Here is a 17298-nt window from a genome sequence, read left to right on the forward strand (position 1 = left end):
GGATCTAATGTACAGCATGGTGACTGCAGTTAATCATACTGTACTGTGTACTTGAAAGTTGATATAAGAGTAGAGCTTTAATGCTCTCATCATAACAACAAAACAAAATTGTTATTATGTGAGGTGAAGGATGTGTTTACTAACTTTATTGTGGTAAACATTTCACAAATACATATGTGTGTCAAATTATTGCATTGTACAACTTAAACTTACAATGTCATATGTCAATTATATCTTCATAAAGCTGGAAAAAATAAATTTACATTAATGTATTTACAAATGACTAAACCACCCACAATATAAGTAAATACATTAATGTATTTACAAATGACTAAACCACCCACAATATAAGTAAACATACACTTCCTAAAATGTGAACTGTAAGAGTTTCCACAAAGTAAAGAGTAACAAGAACTAAAATTTAGCTAAGGAGTTAGCTCTACAACACTTCCTAAATATTTACAAGTAACACAGTTAAACATTTTCTAGTCTGCTCAGGCAAAGGAAACTAGCTTGATGATATGGCTAAAAGTCTGACAGCGTCCTCCATTTGTGATTCTATTATTTGACAGCCAACTTGTGTTAATCCCCTTATGACTTACAGATATTTTAAAATAACACCACACAACTCCTAAGGGTAGAAAATTTTATAAAGGATAAAATAAGCTTGCTATTATTATACTTTCAAAATCAGACTCAGTAAATTAACAATAATAAATAATTACCTATTGCTAGGTAGTGAGAAGAATAAAGGAAAAGGTGAAGTAGGTACCAAAAACTGGATCAAGTAATGCAAGTCTCCCAAATATTCACCAAAAAGGAAAAGACTACTCAGAAAAATGAATGTAAATTTATAATGGTACTTTATATTGTGAGATTAATCTTTGAATGCCACCTAGTGACAAAAACAAAAATTTACTTGCAAATATTTGTGGTCTAGTGGCTACTTAGTACAGGAGCCTTTTATAAAACAAGTATTTTTCACAGTATCTCTCTGAAATTTATTCATTCATCTCAATAATCATACAGGAAGTCAGTAACAAGACTGCACTATGTAAAGTATAAAGTACAATGGATATGGCAATAAATAGAGCATGGTTCCTGGTCTCAAGAAATCTGTAGTCTTATAGGTGAGATACATGTAACGAATTAAGATGACATCTATGAAACCATTATCCACAGTGCCTAGGACATAATACGTATTCAAAAATGCTTTGAAAGAAAAACACCTAACATGTGAAACTTATAAAAGTGCCATGAGTATATAGTGTAATACAGCTTTACGCTCTAAGTAAAAGAGGAGAAAAAAAACTACCCCAAATCTGGTAATTTAGAAGTAAGGCTCAAAGTATCACTTTGTATCTAATTTACCTATTTAAACTTAACAGGTTATCTTAATTGTTTATTTTCATGTGTTTTTCAAAAAGTTAGTTGAAATCATATAAAACTAAACAAGCAAATATAAAAATCATATGTATCTAAATACATATGTATACACAAACCCCTTTAGTAACTGTATGAAAACACCATTTATGCGACCATTCATTTACTTATTCCACTAAAATTTGAGTGTGGGTAGTAAGTATGATTGGGGCTGAGGATAAAGGGACTATGAGATAATGTAACTGCTATAATTCTGTACCGAATAACAACTTGGCACAGGTGTTTGTTAAATTTTCACAACAATCTAGTTATATTATTCCTATTTTATACATGGGAAGATTGGCACTTTATAGGTGACGTGAGTAGAGTAAGGGACTGTCTAGAGCAGAAGACCTGTGCTGGAAAGTAACCAGAGCCAGAACTGGGAAGGTGTCAGACTGCTGAGGACTTAAATCCAAGGACAAAGTGTTTGTACTGTGCCCTGCGGAGATGGGAGGAACTCTGAATAAAGAACGTACGTCAGATTATAGAAAGATTAATACATTTTAAAGTATGGACCATAGGGGACTGGCACAGAATAGATAAGAAATTAATGTCACCTATGTGAGAACAGTTTCACAGGTGAAACTGTGAAAGAATACCCAGTAATGTCTGCTGAATAAATTTTAATAAGCCTCAAACATGCTTCAGTGTTTCTCTCAGTGCAAAATTAAGAGGCTTTATACAGGGCTGAGACTTGTGAACTTTGGCATTAATTAGCATTCAGGAGTCAGCCCCATTAGGCATCAATCAGCAAAGATGTCTCATAAAATGTCTTCATTAAAATGATAGCTTAATATGATACTTTCTCCAGTTCTTCTAAACTAGTGTTATCAAATATATTAGTATGGGCAACATTCCTAATCTAACGTGACCTTGATGTTGATCACTGCTGCTGTACAGTCTTGCAAAGATTTTCGGAGTCTAAAGACTTAAAAATCCATTACCTTAAGAGCACAGCACACATTCATGTTATAAACTAATTTCACACTTGGCTTCCACAGATTACCAAATTTAATTTCACACTCAACTATAATTTAAGGGGGTTTGTTTCCTTAAGAAGAAAATTTACTTTAAATGGGAGCTAGTCTATGACATGATAAAGAAATTTGATATGATATATGATATATATGATATGATATACAATATAATATATATTATATATGATATAATATAATTATATCATATTTTATATGATATATCATATCAATATGATAAATATGATAAAGAAATTTTATCAATGGCTATACTTCACCATTATTACCTAAAAATTTCAAGGTATATGTGTCATTATTTGAACTCCATTTATGGCATTAAATGGAATTATCGTTACAGTTAGTTGACATTTCTGAAAATGACAAACCCTAATAAGTATTTTATGAATATGAGGTGAATCTATGGGCTACAACTGATTTTTAATTTCTCAGGGCTTGACCAAATAGCTTCATTTATTTTATTATAGTCCCTAAGAAAAAGAATTTCCTGAAGACCAGAGAAGTATTTTACTCACCTGTGTCTTCTGCATAAAAACATCACCATTTTGTGTTTAATTTACCACTTATAAAAAGCTATCAAGGAAAATAATTCTAAGTTTACAAAGATGTAGTCTTTCTTGATATGCTTTTCTAGAAAAATTGTATAAAACAGCCTTGCTTTTTATTGTAAGTCAGAGAAATTATTACTACCATTTTGGAAAATATTTAGTCCTGGTCTTAGAAGAAGGCAAATGGTAGGTTGATTAATATAGAGAAATGTATTCACCTTTTTTTTTTTTTTGATAAATGTATTCACCTTTAAGTTACTATATTTTATATATCAGAAATCTAGGCTATAATAAGAAGGCTAAGTTTGTAGTTAAAAAGACCTGCGTTTGAATAATAGCTCCAGAAGTTAGTATTTGAATGACCTTTGGTCAGTTACCTATCTCTCTGAGGACAATAATATCTCCTTAGTAGCAGTACTGAGAGAATATACAAAAAGCACCCAGCAGGTTTACGCATCCTCAGTCCACTGCTACTATTACTATCTTTGTACATTAGACTATTCCATCATAGATACTGGTGACCCCTGACCAAGACCTAATAATTTAAACCATGCCATCTGAGATATATTTCCTTTGGAGATATTCCTAATATCATAATTCATTTCCTAATCATTTTCACTTTCTTGTAATTATGCTACTAGAAGCCAGCATCTTTCATGACTTTTTTCTAACTTCCAACTAGATCTTCTAAACCTGACCTAACCTTCTGAACCCAGATTTACCACCTTCATGAACAAAGCCTTTCCTGATAAGCTGGGGCCAAAAGTATTTTCTCCTTCTACTGAATTCTTCTTTAGAACTTATTACTCACCAACATTATTGCACTGTGTTTTTGTGTCTTTTTCTCCCCTTTCGGACTATATACTCCTGACCAGAAGAAACTGCATACCGAGTGTGTTTCTCATCCTCTAAAAAGACTTCTAAATAACATGAATAGAATAGAAGTGAAATTTCTGTAATATTTCAGTTCAAATATTTCACTTATTCATTTATTTAATAGTTATATCCCACCTACTTTCAAAAATTGTTTGAGTCAACTTTAATGGTAAGAAGGGATATAGGAAAGAAGTAGGAAAGTGTTGGATGGCAGAACAACAATTAAAAATGCGGTGAAAACAGCAAAACCTCATTTGATTGTTTGACACACAGACTCTTAAGAATGTTCATCCTCTTTACCAGTTAAGATGTTATCTAGGTTTCCAGGGTCTGCTATTTAAATCTTAACACAATAATCGTGACTATACAAGTCCCCTGTGAAACTGTTCTCTCATAGGTGACATTAATTTCTTATCTACGGAGTCTTATTAGTGAAAGTGTTATGTTTGTGCCTCCAAGAAAAGGAAATAATTTTCTTTTTTAGCAGTCTATTAAAATGTCAAGGTTTATCTTGACTGCGGCTTTTTAATGTAAATGTTTGAGCCTAACTGAATTCCTAACATGCGATGTCACTCAGAATTCTGATAGGGTCCAGTAAAATTTGGCCTTAAAGACATACTTCTGAAAATGAAAGGTATAAAAAAATATTATTTTACACAATGGCAGAAAGATGGTCAACATAAGTTATTGTGATAATTTTATTTTAAGATCTTAAAGTATAGGGACTAAACTTATATGTGCTTGCTCTTCTCCAGAGTATTTACTGGAAGGTTTTATATGTAAAGCTAACCTATAACTATTTGTGAATGGTTGTTATGGTTGAAAATTCTAGAATTAAAACAATAAAAGTAATCCTGAGTTTAAAAAAAAAAATCTTAACACAAACACATCACACATGAAATAAACTATAATATTGTAGCTCAATTTAAGCAATCATATTTTCTATAACAAAGTTAATCAAATGATCTAAGACAGAAGAGCATTATTAACCTTATAAAAACTTTATAAAATACTTCATAATAAACTTTATTAAAGTGCAGTACAAATATAGTTGTTATTGCTATTTCTGTTTCCCTAGTTTGTATAGCTTTGGTTAGATTTCTGTCCTGTAACAAAACCTCATGATTTAAAAGTATAGTCTTTAAGCAATGATATCTTATCAGTTATCATTTGCATTCTATATTGCTCTGAACTAATCAATAATATTGTCATTCCACCTCTTGTGTCTTATAACTGCATATGAAATAAAATGTATTATTAAATATCATGAAATAGCAATCAACTTAAACTTTATTTTTCATGGTCATTCTTGAAGCTGGTGATTCTATTTCAACCTTTAACTCATTAGATCTTACCTCTGCATTTAGATTATCTGCAAGGCTTTCCAGAAACTGACTCTCAATTGGGTTTTGTTGAGTGAGCAAAGAGAGGTAATGGCTGAGTTTATCATGGGTTGTTATGATGATTCCTTCCCCAAATTTGTCAAATTGTGGTCTTCCAGCTCGACCAAATATCTGCATGACATCTAAAATTCCAAGGTCAACAAAGGAGCCTCTTTTTGCAGCATATATTTGTGTTCCCTAGATGAGGAAAAGTTAATAAAAATTTACATAAACACACACAAATATAATCCTGATGAGCTGAATACTGAAATTAGGCAAATATGGCAAGATCTCAAAAGTGTACTTTAACTAATCCTTTCATCATCTGTGATAGCGTTAAATTTTCACAATATAAACTAGATTCTTTTGGAGAATATAGTTCTGACCTTATATAAATAACATTCAAAGTCACTGAAGCAGCCAAATCAATATTTTCAAATAAATCAATCCACAGGTTTGTTTTAAGATACCACAAATCCATGCGCAAAGGAAGGTAAGCTCTCACCTTAATAATAACAGCATGAGCAGGAAGATTGACACCCCAGGCTAATGTAGCTGTACAGACTAGGACTTTGATATGCCCATTAAAAAACAAGCTTTCAACCAAATTTCTGTCCTGCCGAAGCATTCCTGCATGATGAATACTAAAACCATCTGGAAATAATTCTCGTACTTGTTTATTTCTTGACTTTTGCACCTAGAGTGGATATAAACAAAAAAGTGTTATTTAGCATTTAAAAGCAATTGTTATTTATTGTCTCTTGAATGAGTTTATCAAAGAGAGCACAGAATTATTTTTAAGTATCTTAAGGTCTTACTAAGTCTTAGTATATAATGCTTTATACAAAATCATTAAAAATTATATTTCCTCTATCTTAAAAAATAGGTAACCCTGAACATGGCACAAAATCCAAAAGGAAAGAAGGTAAAAGCAAGTATCTCTTTCACTCAGGTGTCTTCTTCTTGCAATCAATCAGTATTACCTGTTTCCTATCCTTTCAAAAAAACTCTATTAAAAATAAGCATAAATCTCAGTGGCTTCCAACTCATTCAGAGTAAAGGCCAGAGTCCTTAGGATGCAAGACCTACAGAAATCATTCCCATTCCTGAACCTCACTTACTTACTCAGGCCAGACACAAGAGCTGGCTTTTTCTCTAAGTGTCCCCCAACCTTTTTTTTTTTTTTTTTGACAAATCCACACCTGCCTCAGGGTCTTTACACTTTCTGTTCCAGACCCACTGCCTTGGAAGCCTTTCCTCCTTACTGAGATGCCCCTGGTTCCGTGGGACATGTGCTCCTTCTCATAGTTATGAGCCAACAAACCCAACTGTGCTTCCCCAGGAACACAGAAACACCTGTGTTCCTGCTGATCTCTGACAGGATGGCACCGGCCACCTGTCTTAGCTCCTCAACTTTACATCTGCCTTAAATATACTAACTTCGCTTCTGAGGTCTGTTCTTTGGCCTGGTCTGACCTCAGATGTGGGATATGGTCCACTTATCTGCAATCTGTGTAAGTGCCACAGCAGATCTTACAAAATTCACTGACAACTCACTGTACAACAGGGAAATTTTTTTCTGCAAAATTAAAGACTATGGATTAACAAAAGTGTTCATATAGTCAAAGCTTCTGTTTGGGCATCACATCCTGTGCTTATTTGCTACTGCTCTGAAAATTTCACAATCAACATCTTGATAGCTTCTTTTGAAACAGCGCTTTCCATAGTTTTCACATAAGGGGCACTACACTGGCAGGGAATGGGGGTCTAGTACAGTCACACTGATTATCTCTAAGGTCAGTTAAAATTTTAAACTTCTAAATTAATAATAATTAACTAAGAAAATGATCTAAGAAAACTGCACTCCATGAAATCTGCTACAGATATAAAATGGAACGGAAAACATTAACAAACCCCACCATCTAGTGGCCAGCCAAGTAAATAACAACTTAGAATTCTGAGCCTTGTTGAGTCCCAAGCAAAATACACATATACACAAAAACGTTATCTTCATTAAGTTTCAAGGGAAGGGTATTATGTCATTTTCGTGCCGTGTGGTCAGCCTCTAACTGTATAAATAATTGTATAAATACACTTTAATTGTATAAATTAAATAATTTGTATAAATAATTGTATAAATAAATAATTGTATAAATACACTTTATTATTAACTACATTTGGATCATATTGCCTTAACTTCCATCTTTTGAGACGTGTGTTATTGTCAGTCTCACAAATACGGGCTCCACGTTATGGAGTATTTGCTAGTGTATAACAGAGCTCCCTCGTGGGGTCAAAGTAGAAGAAGGAAAAACACTTCACCTACTTCATTTCTTAGCTAATATTCATGAGTGAACATTCAGAGCTAACAGAGGAAAGTAAAAAATACTGCTTGGAGACAGTCAGAAAAAAAATCATACTGCTGGATGGCTCTTTGTTTTGGGTGAATCTCCTGTCTGTGGACCCCTGCACTGGAATATCCTGATGTGCTTGTTACAAATGCAGATTCTCAGTCAACATCCAGTTGAGGTAAGACTTGGCTTGTGACACCAATGACACAGTAAGAAGCTGAACGCAGGAAATAGGTAACTGCGGTGAAAAATATTCTTATAAGGTAGCAGGTAGATCATGGGGTGCTGACACATCACCTCCAACTCTGACCAGGTGGGTTCAACCAGCTTGTTCTCTGTAAGCAACCGAGAAGTACCAGGAGTCACTTCGCCTTTGTCTCTATTCCTGCTCATATTCTGTGCATTGCTTTTTTATTGATTCATTAAAGACATGAAGTGACGACAATCTTAAAATAAGACTGGGTTGTTCATTCTCAACTGTCTTTGAATCTGAATCTGCCATTTGTGATCTAGCCTAGTTCACAGGACAAATAAACAAGAAATCCTGGGGAGGAGGCCTGGGGATGAGTACGTTTTAAAGTCTTATTTAAAAAATTATCATACAGTAAAATTCTCTTTCCACTTTGGTGTACAGTCCTACGAATTTTGGCATATGTTCAAATTGAGTAACCACCATAATAATCAGGATACAAAACAGTTCCTTTACCCCCCTTAAATTCTTTTGTTATTCCTTTATAGTTAAACCCTCCCCACTTACAACTCCTGGCACCCCCTGATCTGTACCCCACCCCTAACTTATAGGATGGAGTAAAGTTGTGCTCTCAGAAAACATCATACCTGATATAACTAAAATATATATAACTTATATATAAACTTATATATATCTTATATATAAAATATATATAACTTATATAACTAAATAAGAATATAATAAATAAGTAAATCAAGCATCTAATTCAGAAATCTATAAAAATATAACAAAGCCAAGGAAAAAAGGAGAAATGCCCTAATAAAGTTAAAATAGAATCTGATTTTTAAGATGTGAAATTGATAAGTAAACATAAAAACTCTAATTTTAAAAGAAAAAAATAAAAATAGACAATGTCTATTACTGGGCAGCAGGAGTTGGCAAATTATGTGCCAACTGCCTGTTTTGTAAATAAAGTTTTATTGAAACAGCCATATCAGTTTGTTTACATATTGTCTATGGCTGATTTTGAGCTACAATAGGGGAGTTGAGGAGTGTGACAGACACCATATGTTTGCAGGCTTAAAATATTTACTGTCTAGCCTTTAAATAAAAGGAGAAACATAGTGGAAAACAAGCACAACAGCACAAGCACAAAAAAACAAAATTAGTAATGTGAAAAAGAAGTGTTCAGAAATACATCACAATTTTAAAGAATCAGAAGAGTATTCTGAAAAATTCAGTACATTCCATTATTAAAAATGTTTGGAATAGATGATTTTCTAGGAAAATGTTACATTTATATTAAAAGTAATAGAAAATTATAATAAAAGCAATGGAAGAAAATGTAAAGGCTATCTAACATCTAGGCTTTCATACTTTTTAAAGACAAATTAATTCTAATGTTACTAAGAGGCCCTAGAGCACAGAAATAGAAGTCTGAAAATTAATCTTACAGAGGCAGTGTAATAGCACTGATATTAAAACCTGATAAAGCAGCAGAAAACAGAATACAATAGAGAAATCTCTCTTAAGAATATTAATCCAAATAGTAAAGAGTTTTAGAAAACAGAATTCACCAGTGCATTAAAACAATATACCACAACTAAGTAAATTAAACCCCAGAATGCAAGGGCACTATACCTATAAATATATTAACATATTTATTAATAAGTCAAAGGAGAAAAAGCATATGATCATCTCCAGGCACTAAAATCTCACAAAAGACCACATTCAGTCTTGATGAGCAGAGGTGACAAAACATCGATTTCAAACCACACTGAATCATAAAACATTAGGCATATATCAATTTAAGTTAGGAACAAGGCAAAGATGTTTACAATCAGCTTACCAATGTCCTAGACAATGGAATTAGACATGAGAAAATAATAAAAAGTAGAAATACTGGAATAGAAGAGGTCAAAGCAATTATTAGTTGCAGATGAAATAAACATTTATTTAGAAAACTGAGGATTAATGAAAAACTACTAACTAAAATAATGATTGAATTCAGAAATTGAATTCAGTCCGCCAAATCAATATTTTAAAAAAGTCTTTCTGTAAATGAACAATTGTTAGAAAATAAAAGGGAAGAAAATAGCACATTTATAAAAGCCGTCAAAAACAGAAAAAACAAGAAATAGGTAGCACCTACATGAAGAAAGCATCATTATACTGCCGAAGGACATTCAAGAAATGAAATGATATGCTTTGCTTTTGAGATGGGAAAACTTGATTTGGTGAAAATACCAATTCTCACTAACTTAATCTGTAAATCAATGCACTAACTCAACTAAAAGATAAACGTTATTTCTTGGAAGTGATACTAAAGTTCGTCCTTAAAAGTAAACCTGTATATCCAGGGAAAATTCTAAAATTGAAGAATAATCAGGATGCTTATCCCAATCACATATTAAAAATATTAAAAAAACAAATAAGTATTGTAAAGCAGTTATGCTCCAATAAAGATGTTAAAGAAAACCAAACAAATAAGTAAAATAGTTTGATACCACAGAAGAGACAATAAGATCAAGGAAATAGAAAACAAAGTTCAGAAACTGACTCAGGCAAATGTGAGAATTTGGTATGTTATATTAAACTTTAAAAACAACAGAATAAACAGGAAGTATTCAGAAATGCATTTGCTGGGGGAGGTCATCGAGAAGATGTGACTACCAGTTTGACCCACAAGCTGGGCCCAGGCAATCAGAGGCTCCTCATCCCTTCTCCTGTCCTTGGAATGTGCACTCTGCTTGCCTTCACTTAGAGGCTGCCCAAGGACACAGCCCTTAGACAGAAATGCGGTGTTGTCTGTGCACATGACTAAACCCCGTTAAGGCCTCTATATAAACTTTTAAGATTGTGGCAGGTGGGTGCGGAGATCTACTTGTATATAAGTTCCCTCAATTATTAAACCTGCCACCCACCAATCTGGAGTGGCCTGCCTCTTTCTTAAGTCTTTCCTTGTCCTCTGTGTTTTGGGGCCAGTCTCACATTACACCCAGAAAGGTCCCGAGGAGACTGCAAACCAACACCATTACTATATGCAATAAGTTCTAGATGGATTAAAGATTTAATAATAAAAATCAAAAACTTAACTTAAAAAGGGCTGGAGGAAATCATGATGAAGTGAGTGTGATCTTTATAAGCAAGACAAAGCCCAAATACTGTAAACTGAAAAAAATCTCATTATGGTAAAAATATTCATAAATTAATAAAAATCAAAATCAAAGATTAAGTAGGAAAAATGTTTATAACACATATAACAGTACATGCAATTTATAGAAAAAGAAATTCAAATGGCAAATATGAAAAATGCTCAGCTTCACTCATAAAGAAATGCCAGTCAAAATAATAATGAAGTACCATTTTTTGCCTATTAATCTGTCATAATCTCAAAAACTCTAACGCTGTTCAGTACTGGCAAAGTTAGGTGGGAGGAAGTTACTGTTCCAGGAAATGCAAGTTGGAATAATCTCTTCAGTGGGCAATTCAGCACCACTCATTCACCAAAATTTTAAATGCATGTACCGTGTTGATAAATAAATTCCACTGCCAGGAATTTTCCTAGTGGACATCACTGCAAGTGCCAAGAGTGTGAGCAAGAATGTTTACTGCAGCACCGTCTACAATACAACATAATTAGAAACAACAAAAGTAACCATCAAGACAGACTGGGTAAATGAATTAAGATAATGTCCACACTGGGGCACACTACGCAGTTGTTAAAAGAATGAATCAGATCTTTCAGTGTTGATCTGGAAAGATTTCCATGATGTATTGCTAAGTGAAAAAAGTATGAGACATAAAACTGTGCCTAACACGATCCAATTTTTTCATACTGAAACTCACATGCAGACACACACAATGGCAGTTTGTACAAAACCTTCCCTTGAAAGAAACATAAATGGAAGAAGGTTTTTAATAGGAGTTTTATTTGGAGAAATCAATGGAGAAAGATAGTTAAGACCATGAGTTACGAAGCTAAACTTATTACAAGATGCCTGCTGCTTCCTCAAGTATCAGAACAGTTGTTGTTTTCCACCTGTTTTTTCAGGGTGAGCCCTACCTGGAGTCCGGGCTTTGCTAGCCTCTGCAGGACTGGAGGGGTATAATTCACCCTGTTCACATTGTCTGAACAGAGCAGCGGATTCTCCGAGAAAGCCATTTGAGATCCAGTACTATACTCACTGGATAAAGTATCGCTATACATGGAAATTCAGCACAAAAGAACACCAGCTGTGAAAGGTAAAGGGAGTCAGGTGTGTAGTAGAAGAATTGCGTAAACTTGTTTTCCTCAGTTTTTGTATTTCCACTTGTCACAAGTGAACTTCCCATACAGGGCTTTATTGTCAGTAAAATTAGAATAGAATGGACAACTGCTAAGAATCCATTAGCACACAGAGGATTCTAAATTTTTTTCCCCTAGTGAAAGCATGGCTCAAGCTTCCTTCCATAACTTTACATATCTTTTTCCTACCTATGACACAAAATCAGTATAAGGACTTTTTAAAATGAATAATGTAACCACTTCCCAAAGTTGACTTCCAAACTAAAACAAATACATGATTAAAGAATGAAGACTGACAGCAAGTAACTGAAGATATTAAAATAAAACAAATTAGTTTTTTTTCCTCCATAAGACAAAAAAATATACAGAAGTAACACAGGACCTTCAGCTCAGTTACAAACCCAGCAAGAAAGTACAATAAGAAATGGCAAAAATAATTTAGCGACCCTTGTAAGCCTTCTGAGGTAATTTATCTTGATAAGGTACGCTTTAATGTGGATTATTTCAAATCCATTAGGAAGAAATAACTTAACAGTCATTATAAAAACTAAAATTTAACCAGAAGGACGCAAATAGTTTCTCCCAAATGATACCATTCTTTTTTCACAATTACTAGTGAGTATGCCTTATCAATATCGGAACAAATATTATAGAGTCCTCATCTTTGGTATGTGTAATTTTTATCATTCAACAAAGCTATAAAGTTAATCAGTGGACCTGCTTACATTGTTAGGAGCATAAACCAATACCTGGCTTATCTTTTGACAAGGGAGTTTAGAGATCTAAGGAATATTATCTTTCCCCACCCTTTCTCTTTTTCTCTTTTTCTCTTTCAAAGCTCTTATTCCACTTTAAACCCTTATCACCAAGACATCTGAAATCGCTCCTCTGGTGTCCACACCAAGAGAACCAAGAACGGCAATGCTCTGTCTTCCATGAGTCTTTCAGAAGGAAACACATCATACCTCCCACCCTGTCCTCAGGATAAGGCCTATTAGCCATCTGTACACATGATCAACAAAATCTAGCTATGATCAGAACTTCTGAGGATCATGTTAAAATTTTAGGGTCTTAGATCCAGATACTCTGATTCTCACAGCTGGCATGGAAACAGGTAATGGGGAAACAATGCCCTATTATACTATTGTTCCCATAATACTTGGTATTTCTTCGCTGTTGAGTCAGTTCCCTACTTCCTCTACTATTTCTCCACCTTAGGGTATGAAATTCTTCACTCTGTTCTCCAGAATTGCCACTCAGTAGTAAGCAAACTATATCAACCTCATCTCCCACCCCGCCTTAACTGAAACTTGACTCTTTTCCATGGACTCTTGTTTTCCATGCATATCTTTCAAGTGGTGGGGGATGATCTCTCTCTCTTCCCTCTCACCATTTCCAGGTCAGCCTGTACTAACTTTTTACAAAAACCTCTGTTCCTTTAAGGTTCAGTATATCTGCTATGTCACCTGTTACCCTACCTTATCCAATGAAGACTCCATACGTATGGCTCCTAGTCTTTCTGTCTATCCCATTTCCTATTATGATCCTCGGTGACTGTATTTTCCATGTGGACATCTAAAACCCTCGCTCTTCAATTCCTTGACACCCTCATTTACACTGACATCTCCTCTGTCCCATCTTAGCCATACCAACGATTATATTCTAGGCCTGTCATCAACCAACTGTACTACTTCCAAAACCAAAATCGCTAGTACAAACACCTCAATTTCTGACCAAAGATTCCTATATGTCAAGCATGCCCAACTCATTTTTTCTAAGCTCTTTCTTTATCATTAATGATACTTCCAGATCACAATTCCTCTACTTTCTTAATACTCATCAGCAGCACGCCCTCTCCATCCCTGCCCCAGTCTTAATTCTGGTTCTTTCTCCAGTGCAGATAACACAGCCCAAGATTTTAATCACATTCCTCCCAATTTCTTAAACTCATCTGCCGTTTTGCCATATAAGACTGGAAGAATGTCAAACTTGGATGACCCAAGGTAGCTAATGCTTAAGAAAAATTATATACAAGGGCAACTGGAGACCACTCTAAATCCATGATCACAATCTCAACAAGCCCTTAACATTGGACAGCAATTGTGATGTCTTTATGGTCAGTTTGTTGTCTCATGTCTCGCAATGTCTACATTAACTGGCTCTCCACAAACTTCTCTCCACCTTGTTATCCTTGATGCTTAGAGAATGACCTTAACAACTACTTCACAAAGAAAATACAATACGTCACAGGAAGCTCCCTTATCTTCCTGCCATACACCTAAAACCTATTTGCATCAGAACACATCTTTCTAACTTTCTCTTCTGTTTTAACAGTAGTGCCCTAACTCCTATCTAAGGAAAATCTCTACTTCTTTGGATCCCATGCCTCTTGAAAATTCTCAGGACTCTTATAGGTTATCTGTGATCTCTTTCCTTTCCTACATGAACAATCAATCAATTTCAATCCTTTTTCACTCTCTCTTGAATAGTTTCCACAGAATATAAGCATATCACTTCCATCTTGAAAAGAAAAATAGTATGTCTACCTTTCTGAGTACTATTTCATATTTCTAGATACTATCCATTTTCCTTTTGTATATAAATTAAGTTCTCAAAATTGATGTTTACACTTTAATCTACATTCATCAGCCAGCTTAATCTAGTTTTTACTCTCCACTCTGGGAGTGAAAAGGCCCTGAATAAGGTCACCAATATCCTCCACGTGGCTAAGTACAGTGTATTTTGCAGCCCTCACATTACTTGACCACTCACTGCAGCAGTCAGTATAGATCATCTCTTTCTTCTCTTTGAAACGTTCTTTTCCTTGGCCTCTATGACATTTACTCCGGGGTATACTCCAGTGTTTGGAGGCTCCTCTGCTGGCTCATTCTCCTCTAATCATTAAATATCAGAATTCCTCAAGACTTGGTCTTAGGTCTTTTACCACTCATATCCACTCCCATGGTTTTCCCACTCCAAAACAGACTGAGCTTCTGATACATTAGACTTACATATCCATCCAGATGCTTACTCTACATCTCTAAGTATCCCAGGCACTTCATCTCAGCACATCCAAATGGAATTCATGATCTGTACCCTTCCCTCCAAAGTAATCCTTCTCTACTAATTTTTCCTCATAAATGACCCAACTAACCACTCAACATTATTAAGCCAGACATCTTTTAGAAGCCAGAGAACTTCCAGATCTCTCTTCCTCAACCTTTCATACCACATTAACTACCAAGTCAATCAATTCTATTTCCTAAATATGCCCCAATGAATCCACATCTCTAACTGGTTTTCCCATTCTCTCCTGCCCTGCCTGTGTGCAGTGATCTTTCTTAAAAGTGCAACCCTGTTAGGAAAATTACTTGTTTTGTGTGCTCAAATTGTCATTTTATTTTTATATTATTAGTTGAGGGGAATATAGTTAATGACATGCCACTCCCTTCCTCAAACTTCTGTAATCATAACACATTTCTTTTAAGATAAAATACCTAATCTGTAACATGATAAACAAGGCCCTCACAATCTTGTCCTTGCCTACAACATTAGACTCATGCTATAAACATGGTATCTACCACTCCCCATCATTCTCTACGTTTCTTAGTCACTCTGATTTTATCCACATCCTTCAATGTGCTATTGCTTTTCTGGTGTCAGAGACTTTGCCTAGACCATTCTTCTGCTGTCCTTTGCTTTGTGTACATATCTCACCTTAAATGTCACTGTGTTAGCTAAGCATCCTCCCAATTTTACTTTCTTTTAGCACTTAATCCCTCTTTATTATTTAATACAACATAATTAAAATCAATTATTTAATTAGTTGTTATTTTTTTTCAGCCAGAACATAAGCTCCATAAAAATAAATGGGCAGCTACTTTTTTTCTTCCAAAATATATTTCCATTCCCAATTAACGCGAAGAATGTTAATCAGCATGCAAGTCCCACCTCCTTCAATGAGGCCTTTTTGTATTGCATGAGCCAGAAGGTAAAATCTGTACTTCCCAGATCTCTTGTAGTCAGGGTATTGGATACAAAAATCCATTCTGCTTATTAAATGCACTCATGTAATATCTACGCAATGGAAGTGAAGAGGAAACCATTTTCTGCTGTTTTCTTTTGCTGGCAAGCAAAATCTTAGAGAAATGAGGCTTAAAAGTTATAATGGGGCTTCCCTGGTGGCGCAGTGGTTGGGAGTCCGCCTGCCGATGCGGGGGACGCGGGTTTGTGCCCCGGTCCGGGAAGATCCCACGTGCAGTGGAGCGGCTGAGCCCGTGGGCCATGGCCGCTGAGCCTGCGCATCCGGAGCCTGTGCTCCGCAAAGGGGGAGGCCACAGCAGTGAGAGACCCACGTACCATCAAAAATTGGTTTTCCAGCATGTTCATGAATGATGAAAGGTATCTAGCAGCAGGTGTAACTTCTATATGCTGGACCACCACCATGGTATGGCTGCTGGTTCTTAAACTCAACAGTTCCAGTAGTAGTTGGCCGACTTCTACCACTCCAATCTTATCAACATTCTAGGAATTACCTAACTTCTTTTCACAAAATTATTTTCTATTTAAAATATACATACAATGGTTTGTTTTCTTTAATGAATCCTGACTGATACAACACAACTTTCTCAATCCACTTTAAACAGGTTGACAGCAGAGTTTTTCTATCTTGATACCTATTGATCTACCATAGCGACTGGTAGGTAGCTTACACTCAGTAAATACTCACTGAGTGACTACCACTAAAAACAGTTTGAGGTTCATGTGTATATAGTCAATTCACAACGACACAGACTAGCCTAATTCCCCTAACCAATTTCCATATGTCATTCTAGCTGTGCAAATTATGTACTTTAACTGGGGAGAAAGAAGTACCGTTTCCCCTGTTCCATGTTATAATCCTTGAAAGATGGTCTTGGTTCCCATATGAGCTACCCTGGTATTATCTACAACCCAATTATACAGACACAAGTTAGCATTCTAGAGAGAGCACCCTAATTAGATGAGAGAAATCTCATCTAAAATTGTATTCTTCATACCCATTTGGCCATTTTAAAATAAATGCTGAAATAAAAATTTTTTTTAAAAAAATCACTGTGAAATGTTATTTTGATCTTTAAATTTTATCAATACAAATCTCTGTACCACTAGGGATTAGAAATCTTTACTTATATAATCTATTTGTTTTTAAAATGGTTTTCCTACTAAAGTATTTTCAAATGAGAGAGCAACAATATTCTAATATA

General features: G+C 34.9%; 1 protein-coding gene across 1 annotated transcript in view; it reads right to left on the reverse strand.

The window, feature by feature from the left end:
* Positions 1–17298, reverse strand: part of ASCC3 (activating signal cointegrator 1 complex subunit 3) — a 330850-nt gene that overhangs the window by 137262 nt on the left and 176290 nt on the right. The window contains exons 15-16 of the mRNA XM_059035971.2: positions 5729–5920; positions 5197–5421 (exon numbers count right to left, since the gene is read on the reverse strand). Coding sequence (XP_058891954.1) covers positions 5197–5421; positions 5729–5920 — 417 coding nt within the window. The remainder of the gene's footprint in view (positions 1–5196; positions 5422–5728; positions 5921–17298) is intronic.

The sequence above is a fragment of the Kogia breviceps genome, chromosome 13 (genome assembly GCF_026419965.1).
Source record: "Kogia breviceps isolate mKogBre1 chromosome 13, mKogBre1 haplotype 1, whole genome shotgun sequence".
NCBI lineage: Eukaryota > Metazoa > Chordata > Mammalia > Artiodactyla > Physeteridae > Kogia > Kogia breviceps.